This window comes from Pseudomyrmex gracilis, unplaced genomic scaffold, assembly GCF_002006095.1.
Source record: "Pseudomyrmex gracilis isolate BER0280 unplaced genomic scaffold, ASM200609v1 scaffold_16, whole genome shotgun sequence".
In the NCBI taxonomy this organism is placed as follows: Eukaryota; Metazoa; Arthropoda; class Insecta; order Hymenoptera; family Formicidae; genus Pseudomyrmex; species Pseudomyrmex gracilis.
The window spans coordinates 67,332-78,460 of record NW_018020600.1 but is presented as its reverse complement, the minus strand read 5'-3'; the positions used below and the strand labels follow the sequence as shown (position 1 = coordinate 78,460).

Sequence of the window (11,129 nt, the reverse complement as noted above, 5' to 3'; positions counted from 1 at the left end):
AAGATATCCTTGAGACGTATAGTATAGATATACCAAGATCAACCATATTACAACCCACTAGATTTGCACTCGTATTTGCTCATCACAGTTCCTCTCGTATAAATGGAAAATACAGAAATTTATTCAAAGAACCTTTTACGAGATTTTGAGATAGAGCTTAACATTAACACTTTTTTCATGCTCGTGTAACAACTTGTAAACAGAAGTATTCTTCTACGGAACAAGGCTGAGAACACTGCTATTTTCTAGTATATAACTGGAAGATATTGAAAAATACAGATATTTGTGATTTTTTTTTTACACATATTGCATTGTCTCGTGAGAAATACGAGTTCTGGACAATGTTTTAAGAACGCTCGTATTTTTTATTGTTATGATCAGTTTTTTTTTTGTTGAGAAATATATGTTTTTTAATTGCAAACAGTCACATGTCATACATTCGTAATAATACTATTTGCTATCGTGTGTTTGTGGGTTTTGACATTATGATAATTACAAAAGATTTCATCAAATAAATGTTAAGTTTTTTTCACAATTGCTTTGAAAGATATTTACGTACAATTTTAATATAAAGTTGATAAAACCGTACTATATAACGTATTTGAAAATAATAATAACATCGACTTTAGAAAAGTTGCTGCAAATTGGCGTGAGTCAGTTGAACAAACATACAAAGCAGTAGATTCTTGCGTCAAAAAACGCTTTTTTGTTTACGCAAATCACATCGAATATTAGATTATTTTGATTTTAATTAAATTTAATGCATAATTTTGTCTGAATTCAACTTACGTTTAGAGTTTCACGTGTCCCTCTGCTTAGCCCGTCGCAATCTAATAAACAGTTCAATTAATCGCCAACTCATTAAATGCGATCGAGTCTATTTTTGATAAAAAATAAACTTGATCATATCGTTTCACAATTAATTGTGCGAATCATTGACATTATTATTGATGTGATAATTTTGTAACATACTTGGCGGACAAAATCTGTCAATTTGCAGTACTGAGTTCGGATACAATTGTTCCGGAAGAACAATCGGAAAAGCAGAAAAGATGAAACAAAAACGTTGCGTCATGTTAATTATGTACAGCAATATCTGTTATTTTAGTTAGATTGCGAGAAAGACTTTGTGATGCATATTCGCGAGACCAGTCTACATCATCACGCGTCTCATAAAGTGAAATATATATATATAGTCGCGAAAGAACGCGACTTAGCAAACGCATGCTATTTTTACGTACGTACCGATAGCATACGCGCAAGTAAATGTTAGGTACGAGTAAACGATTACACGTTGATTATTCATATTTATGAAAGGACGAAATAACAATGGCAGTTGACAAAATTAAGTTAATAATAGAGATCTGTAGATCTTCACGATTGAGTGGCAGTAATCATTTCTTAGGAGTCCCACGTGTGATGGATCTGTCTTTCTCTTGTTACGCTAACGACTTTTCTCTGTATATATATATATATATGTATTTGCAAGTTAAATAAATACTCGTTGTATCGTTTATTATTATTTCAATCAATATGAAGAGATGCATAGAAATTAAGGAGAAAAAGAAAAAAAGAATAAAATAAACACGTGCAAAAAACGCACGTGTTCTGTGTGACATTTCTTCTAAGAAAAAAAAAACAGAAACAAAACATCTTATTATAGAAATGCTGGGCACTTACAAATATAAATAAACGGCATATATTATCCTCGCAATAAATTGCTTTCCAGTACTTACTCACAGGTTAAATGCTATGAGTAATGTCTGGTTAGACGGAACTTTTCCGTTCCTATGATCTATGCTGATTGTATGCTTCTTTCTAAAATTTTCTCAATGGCACTATATAATATTGCATGTCTTACGATGCACGATTACCATAAGGCAGAAGTTTATGGTAGATCGTTCTCTGTCAGGCCGTACGAAGATTCAATGTAACGGTAAGTTTTCCAATATACCGCAAATCTCATCAAGGCCGAGAATCGTATGACTGCAATTTACGCTGCACTTTACAATAATGCATACAATAAAATCGCTCGTATTATCTCACACACATATGTGTAATATCTAAATAGTAAACGTAATACAATTAATAAAAGATTTTCCGAACACATGAACATTTTATCTCTATATGAAATAGGTCTATTAAAAAGAAAACAAAAAAAAACAAAGATCAAAACCGAATGATAAAAAAACCGTATCGCGTTTATTTGCATTTGTATATAATGCTCTTCTTCATTTTTTATCGCAATTGATTCGTTTGAGTTGCAGTATAAACAAATAATAATAATAAGTAATGTACAAACGCGCATATATCAAACACATAATTTACAATAATTGGTAGAAAAAAGATCTTATTATATGTATTAATATGAAAGCGTATGTTTACAAAACAAAACGGTTCGAGACTCCTTTTTCACATTTTCTCTTAACTATATATCCGACTATTCTTAACGTTCCACGCTATACACGAATTTTGGTTAGGACAACATGATAACTTTCCATACCTAAACTGGGATATACACATAACTATATTATTCTCACTCTCGTCAGCCGACAATTACTTTCGGCGTTTCACGCGACAAAGAGCTGATTTTCACCGTATTTCGCACATCTTCGTCTCGTGAGATAGAATGGAAATGAATTTTTTCTTAGCTAATAAGCACGCATATATCGGACACATATCGAAAAAAAACATTTGCGCAAACTCGAGTGGAGATGAATAATTCATACTTAAAGCATAATTTGATTTGCTTCTCTTTAAACTGTATTTTATCGTATGTGCAATTTACTTACTTATTATTAGGTGTGTGAGTTGTTACCACAAGATTTAGCAATATTCACCATAGTCAAGATGAAGATTTTTCGATTATTTATTTTTAGTAGCGTTTTACACTCTTTATATCACTAACCGTTTGAGAAATTCTTTGTTTTATTGCTCCACGAGTAGAAATTCGAGATTAAATAGGATCACGACATACAGGATATGTATATAACGCGGAATTGTGTTTTAATTTGAAGTAATTATTTCCATAAGTTATATATATATAATTTGTGGGATATATATAAATGTATATACCTTCCTTGCTCGTCATGTGTTCGCATCGACGCTTTCCTAATCACACTTATTCAAGTAAATGGAAGGTTTGCGTATATTAACGCGATTTTTTACTTGATAAACTATGTTGAGATCATGCACACGTTTATACAAATAATCAGATGAGCTAATCCGATCGACACAATTGGATCAGATCAGAATCATTGTAAAAAAATAGAAATAGCACGTATTACTATGGGGAATGCTATGTTTATACGCCAACAAACGCCAGAACAATGTGATATGTTATTTCATTCCATTTTTCTCATTTTTTCCTTTAAATATGTTGGCAATATGAGCAAGGGATATAAAATATGTGAAAGCTTTCTATGACGATTCTCATATCTGAATATGCGACACATTGATATGTGCTGCACTTCTTGATTCTAAAAATTTGTCGATTTAAAAGCCAACTATCCACAGCTCGTCTCGAGTTTGCACAAAAAAGCTTCTTCTTTTTACTTCCTTCCGCTCTGAAGAAATGGAGGAAAATCACGATCGCGTGCTTGGAAACTGCAATCCTCTCCACACAACGTCGTTAAAACGACTAAACATTATTACGTCATATCACCTAACACACAGACACACACGATTCGTGAACGTACTTTCGCACACGTACCATCTGATGTCTTACAGCAGCTTTTACATTTTAGTGAGGCAAACACGTATCGGAGTCCCCACTGCTGGCCATAGAGAAGTTGGCTGAGTCTCGATCGCTCTGCCTGATCTGCGCAGTGGCGGTGAGTTTGTTGTTGCTCGGCGGTGCCTGCGGGAAAGTGTGATGGCCCGGCAAGGCCCACGGCTGAGTATGTAACTGCACCGGAGGAAACCTCTTGACGAAAGGATTGCTGGGACCACCGGCGCTGTGGAGCAGTCTCACGCCGTTGTGATGCGACGGTAGCGTTGTGTGCGCCGGCATAGTTGAGTGAACTTGCGGTGGCACAAACGTATGTCGTGGTACGGATCCGCAACTGCCCGCAGAACCGCCACTCATGTTCGCCGCGGCTACGCTATGCGACGCGTGCGGCAGCGGCATCGTCGAGCAGTGTGGATAAGTGACAATAGGCTGCGTGGGATAATGTGGCAAGGTAGCCGAAGACGCCTGTATGCGAATATCGTTGCTCTCTGTAAAGGAGGTCATCCTCATGTTGGTGGAACGGCCAAACGGCTCTTCGTTCGGATTCAGCGGATCCGTGAGTTTTGTTCTCGAGAGTTTGCGACGAATCACTACTGTCGCTTCGTTCGGATTCTCCAGAATGACTGCAGGACAACCGGCGCCGATCTCACTTCCGGCGTTGCTATACGGCGGCACGTGATTTACATACTGCGGCGAGGAAAACGACTGGCTGGTGCTCGGGCGACTGTTCGGTGGCGAGAAGGTCGTGTTTGCCGTGGGCGGTAGCGTGCCCCGCTGTAGGGAGCAACTGCGCCATTGCTCGCGCGGTTCCTCGCGCGGTTCACCAGTCAGATCGTCCACGCTAGTCGCCCGACGTTGGCAGCTGCTATGACTGGCGTTACTGGCGTTACTGGCGTTACTATGCACGCCGCTTGATGTCTCGCTGTTGCTGCTGGTGTTGCTGTGCCCGATCACCGATCCAGCGCCGCCGTTGCCTCCCACTACATCCAGAGGCGGTGAGTTCGACGAGTCCGAACGAGGCGTCAGCTCGTCATGCGGCATCCCCGAATCTGCGCGACGTAGACATCGCGGCGTTTGTCCACCGTTCATCTGAAAACGTTTTATTCAAATCTAATATTGGTCCTGCAGGATTGTGCATGCAAAAATATTTACATAGCATGTACAAGTTCTTAAAACATACATTAAACTATTTTCGATAATGTGTTTTAATATTCTTTTTTTCAATTTTTTATAGTAATATAGATCACCATACAAAGATAATGTAGAATTGCATGCAGTCTTGAACATCGCAAAAAGCTCGTGAGATTGTCGATGCACAACTTCGTATAAAAACCAAATAAAATTAAGATGATTTGAAAAGATGGATCTAAACAAAATTCATTATCGCAATTTTATAGAGAATCGATGTGAAATATTCAGTGCAATGACAATTTCACATTTGTTATCTAGACGATGCGGTTAGTTCGCGATAAGGGTGTGTTAGTACCTGGACATTTGTAGTTAATGGCGCCGTGACTATATCAGTGGCGGGTACGGAGGTTGGAGTTGGAGGTGGCAGCGGAAGTGGTTCTTCCGTGGGATTGGGTAAAGGATCGGGCGTCAAGAGCGGTGAGGGATCACCCTCTGACGGTTGTAGATCGCGATTCGCACTCGCGTAGTAAGTCACTTGATCGTCGTTCACGCACTCGAGCAACTGCGTCAAAAGGCGCCGCCGTTAGTAAAAACAAGTGTTACTTCCACACGAAGTTAACTGATGCGCGCGCAAACATTAAGGCAAGGGAAAACAGAAAACATAATTTTGTATCTTACATTTCTGAATTTAGGTATACCGTCCCTACGAATTATCGGCCATCTTTGCCACTGTCAAGTGTAAAAAAAAAAATCTCAAAATTAAAAGTGGCAGGTAATATTGCTGCTAATTAAAATTAAATTATAAAAAATACTTATAGAAAAGAAAGAGTTAGTTCGAGAAATTGTTTTTATATAAATCAAGAAAACTAATAATATAGAATATACACGAGTACATAATTTACCTTATTTTCTTCAGAGGTAGAGTCATCGGCTGGATCTAATGAAGTAATTAGTGGTAATTCGCGTAATGTGGCGTAATCTCCGTCATCGTCAGGCCCGCCGTCAGCGACGCCTCGTCTGGTTTTTCCCTTATTACTACAAATAAAACATCGCCCTTAAAAGGCGTTCTGAAGAGAGGTTCCGTGCATATAATAATTGCAGAAGTTCAAAGAAAGACGGAAAGTTGGTGATAGGATAATTAAAGTGGATAAAGTATACATTTTGAGAACATGAAATGTATATGTACAGAGATAAATAGGAATTTATATAGAAGCTATACAATTTCGCTAACGCACGTACATAGTGATAACAAAATACTATAAGAGGCAGAATGTAATAGCTAGAAAAAATAGAAGCCATAAAAAAAAAATAGAACAGAATAACTTTGATACAGATAGTGCTTTGAACGAGACTTTCCAATATATAATAAATATATAAATATGTTGATTAATTCAATAAATATTTCTTCAAAGTACAGAGAAAAGAAAATAAATACTAGAAATTATAGTAACGAGCACGCAGCAGACAAGAGGCAGCAAGAAATATGGATAAAGCGCCGTTTGTATTACAAGTGCAATGCGGGTACGGTGATGAAAGCGCAGAAACAGATACACAAAGACACCAAGAGGAGGGAGGAGGGTAGTTACCGCGAGCCTGACGTACTAGGCAGGTCGTTAAAGGTGACCTTATGCTTGAGTTTCTTGTTCAGCCACCCCTTGTCGGACGTCGGTGCAGCGGCGTTATCGCTCGGGGATTGCGTGGGCGAGGGACGTAATTTCGGTCTAAGCCAGTAGATCTGTTCATCACCGTCAACCGTCGATTCGCCGTCGACTCCATCGACGTTTCCGCCTGCACCAAAAGTAGAAAAAGATAAATCGCTTTCCAGGTATTGGTCACGCATTTCAGTCTTCTCTTACCTTGCGATCGAGCCTTCCTTTCCATAGCAGCTTTTTGTATGACACTCATGATAGCCCTCTTTGGTGATGTATCGGCGATGGTATAAGTTCTGCCGTGACCGACGACGAGCAAAGGTGCGCTGGTGCCGTCATCGTCGTCCCTGGCCGACAGCAAATCGACATCGGTCACAAGTTTGACTGACCTGGCGGATCTCACGGTGGCGCGGCCGATGGTCACGCGAAGCTTGAACGTCCAGCGTTGCTTGATGGTGAGAAATATCCAGAGTAGCAGCCAGAGGAGAAGGTGGAGCACCGTGCCAATGATGCAGGCGAGGATGACGCCGTCCAAGCTGCCGCGGTACACTACGGTGTAATCGTAGAGCAACGGGACGCCGCAGATCGCGATCGCCAGAAACACGACCAGAGCAGCGCAGTGCGGCAGATAGACCCAACCGTTGCCTTCGCGACCTTCCCTCAACAGAATCACGCGACGTTCGCGTTCCTGATTCAGGAATGCCGTGAACCTGCACCATTTGCACGTCGCACAATCAGACACTCGTAATATCACTTGTTTACATCTGTTATATTTTAGAAGGTCTCGTAAGAGATAACGAGACCAAATTATTCTATCACGCTTCGAGTGCTTTGTTTAAACTGAAAAATAAACATCCTCTCGCCCTCTCTCTTTAATTTGGCGTTATTACTACGTGTCGACATAAATGATCCGAAGAATGTTAATTGATATTTCGCAAACGTTACGAGATTTCTCACATTACGAGAGAATTATTTGATTTTAATGAACAAAGTCAATGTTTCGTTATTTATATATGTGCTTTTGTATATATGTAAAATTTTTCAACTTGTTTTTTCATTTTGTCGCGCGCGTCTGTTATAAAAGAAAAACCTATTCTTTTAGGTTTTAAATTAAATTAAAATTGTGTGCTTATTTTTAAAGAGAAAAGAATAGAAAAGCCGGTAAGAGATACGTCGCGAGATACTGGCTGGGTTGTTAATTGCTATCCTTTGTTATGCGTTACGGAATGTCGAGAAAAGAGAATTTGAACGTTTTAAGGAAACCCATTGAGTTTTATACCGAATAATAATAGTATCGGAGAAAGAAGAGACAGCAGAGGGGAGATACGCTGTCTGTCTTATGCGTACAAGTGCTGTTTCAAATTAGCAAGTCAAATAAAAGCCGGATAAATGGAAAGTAAAAAATTATTGGGGAGAAGAGAGAGAAAAAGAGAGAGTCGTTGAATTCTTCGATAAAAATGTTTTTATACTTAATTATAAAGACCGAAGCGTGACATGGAGATGAAAAAAAGAGTGCTCATATGTACGCAAATGAATCTAAATGTATTTATAATGTTTTGGCACTTTCGAAACGGAGTGTAAAAATATTTCACGAAAAAATTAATCTGATAAGAATCTAATAAACGTAAAATTTTCGATCATCCACATATATTTTACCGAGAAAGGTAAGCTTATTTATTTATCCTTATCAGATAAGAACCGGATGGACTGGATAATTTTCTTTGCGAAAAAAGGAAGATCCGGCAAGTAATCTCTGCTGGGAGTTTAATCGATGAAATACGGGCTGAGTAAGCCCTCTGTGCATAACACGCTAAATATTTACCTGCCGTGAGCGTAGAAATACATGACCATGCTGGAGCAGAGCACGAGGAAGGACGAGAGGGCGAAGAGCACGAGAGTTACAGGGGGATTCAGCAGAAAGTAAGAGTCTCCGAATATTGTCGAGATTGTACTGGTCGTTGCTACGGTGCGATGCCGAAGAAACGGCAGGCCTTTTAAGGCACCTACCACTTGAACCTGAGAAACACATGTAAAACGAAAAAAGAATTAAAACAAATATTACGAATCTATGTAATAGATTTTGTAAAAGTAATCCAGCATTAAGAGAGACTATCTCTTTAAGTAATATGAAATCTCTACTTATAAAAAATATCAATTCTTTATATCACATTATATCCAAAAAAGGTAAACTTTCTTCAGTTATTAATTAATTCTTGTAATTTGTTTTGGTGAAGTGCTAGAGAATATTCCACATATTCCTATGGAGTGCAATCTTTGAGGTTTTCTCCAGATTCTTGGCGTTTTGTTAAGCTTTATTAAGTTTCTTCTAATATCCGCAAAAATGATAGAAACCGACCAACTGAAGCGTTACCAAAGTTTCCCGCGAGTTTTAACTAGCATCGAATACTTTGCATTGCTTACCTTGTAAAGGACGGACATTCCGGCGTAAGCCAATAGACTTTGCGCTGAATTTACGACCAGCTGCAGACTGAAAATTGTACCCAGCGCTTTGTTGCATGACCAGAAGACCGCGGGATATCTTACTGAGTAGACTACCAGCGCAACGGCGTAATTCAGATATTCCAGAGTAATCGGGCCGTATGATTCGGCTGGAAAACGGAGCGCGGCGTGTAAATAATCTCGTTTTCAGCGAGTGGATATTTTCACGGTATTTATTCTATTGAGTCGTATCCGAGAGAGCGCGAATTAAGTATAAAATATAACAAAATGCGTCAGATTTTCGCAAATGTATCAAATGGATCTTCGTGATTTGTAACTCAACTCCCTATTATGAGAAAATTAAATATTTCTTTCAGCAACTATAAATATTTTTATTACTTTCGCGATTCATGTGTTTATTAATCTTACCTCTGAAAATATTTTGCACCGAGAAACAATTTTTTTAATATTTTCAAAATAACAGATGATAATTCTTTTCTAAATATAGAAGTTAAAATATAAACAGCTTTTCCTACTCGCTTGAAGTTCCAGATTCAAGTTCTCAGGGTGATCCAGATCTGCCAGGCTATTCATCGTCAACGACATGCTCTGAACCGTCATGTTTCCTCCGTTGGTTCTGGAAGGTTTAACTGTTGTGAATATTCTTGTGTAATTTTTCGCCTTTGATCTGCCTTTCGAACTGCCAAGCCGGATAATAGGTCTCGTGGTTGGACGTCTCGCAGTACTGTTCTTCGGTAATGCCGTCATTTTCAAAGTCGTTGAAGTCGCCTCGGTACTTGTCGCAGCAGTCTTGGCGGAAATTGTGCTCGATATGGTTCGGAACAAAGATGAATTAGTGGCGACTGGATAGAGAACGGTCGAGAACACGGTTATCGGTTCATTACGAGTCTCGACAACATCGGGAAGCGTCATGTGCGTTATACTAGGTGACGGAGTAGTGAACTCATCAAAGTTCTCGTTAACGCCTTCTTCTGGATTCATAGTTATAAAAGGCTGAGGAGTTATCGGACCGGTCAAGGTACTCAAGTTGCCGATCGGGTTCATGAAACTCAGCAACACAAGACGATCGCGATGTATCACCATCCAGTCCAGATCGGTCCTCCATATTGCGTCTATTTAATGAAATAAAACATTTTAATATTTGCCCATGTATGTCTTATCTCCGGCAATACTTTTAACATTTATTTACAAAAAAATCTTGCACACAAAATACATCTTTTTTGCATAGAATAAGTTTTTCAAAAATAAATTATTATAATATAGATTTTGTATTTAAAGTAACTTTAAGATTTATATTTTTTTCTTAAAACAATAAGCATATTTATAAAATTTCTATGCTTTTTTAAATTTTTTACAAACTGCCTAAAGCTGACAACTTTCCATTGGCCACTTTTTTTAATTCAATTATCGTTTATCTATTTGGACTAAATGTTTTTTTGAGCGAACAATATCTTGCTATAATCAGCTTTATTGCATAAGTGAAGCGGTGATGAATGGAAAGAGACAATGGCGATACAAAATGTTCTTTTGATCAAGTGAAGAAAAAGAATTTTGTTGCAGTGTTCCAGAAGAGATGAGTCTGCCACGACTATCGGCATCTTGCTAATATTCATTTAATAATGATGCTTAGTTTTAATTATCTTGTCTTCGTATTAATAAAATTTAACGAACTTGTTACAACTTAACATAAAAGATAAATTAAGTACTTATTTAATATATTAATATTAATATATTATCGTACTTATTTGTTATATTAATAGTATATATTTGAGTTACTTTTTAAAAAATTTAGAGCAATTCTCAAAAAAACAGCGCAATAATAAAATGCAATATTCCGATAATAATAACCATATGTAATTTTTATCAGTAGCACATTTCAAATACAAGTTCCTGTTACTAGTTTGTTAGACTTTCACTAGGTTTCTTCCCGTCTTTAAAAACAAAGCTCTGAATAAATATCGAAGTGCGAAAAAAAATACCAATACCTGCATCGATTTTTTGTCTGAAACAATTCACTTTCCTCTTTTTCTCTTGCATTCGTAAGTTTCTTTTTTTTTCCGCACGCGCGATTTATCGTCGGACGTGTCTTTGTTTGTTTGTTTGTTTGTTTTTTTTTTTTTTTTTTTTTGCTTATATAATTAATGATTATTTATAAAAAT

General features: G+C 37.8%; 1 protein-coding gene across 7 annotated transcripts in view; it reads right to left on the bottom strand.

The window, feature by feature from the left end:
• Positions 1-376: 376 nt before the first annotated feature.
• Positions 377-11,129, bottom strand: part of LOC109864021 (protein tincar) — a 65,007-nt gene continuing 54,254 nt past the window's right edge. For 4 of the 7 annotated variants that reach the window (XM_020444808.1, XM_020444807.1, XM_020444806.1 and 1 more), the window contains 8 exons: positions 9,486-10,082; positions 8,932-9,119; positions 8,333-8,526; positions 6,718-7,220; positions 6,464-6,649; positions 5,764-5,915; positions 5,217-5,423; positions 377-4,819 (listed from right to left, as the gene is read on the bottom strand). In XM_020444808.1, coding sequence (XP_020300397.1) covers positions 3,743-4,819; positions 5,217-5,423; positions 5,764-5,915; positions 6,464-6,649; positions 6,718-7,220; positions 8,333-8,526; positions 8,932-9,119; positions 9,486-10,082 — 3,104 coding nt within the window. In that variant the 3' untranslated portion in view covers positions 377-3,742. Of the gene's footprint in view, positions 4,820-5,216; positions 5,424-5,539; positions 5,591-5,763; positions 5,916-6,447; positions 6,650-6,717; positions 7,221-8,332; positions 8,527-8,931; positions 9,120-9,485; positions 10,083-11,129 lie in introns of all 7 variants that reach the window. The other 3 variants (XM_020444810.1, XM_020444811.1, XM_020444812.1) reach the window with 3 other exon arrangements.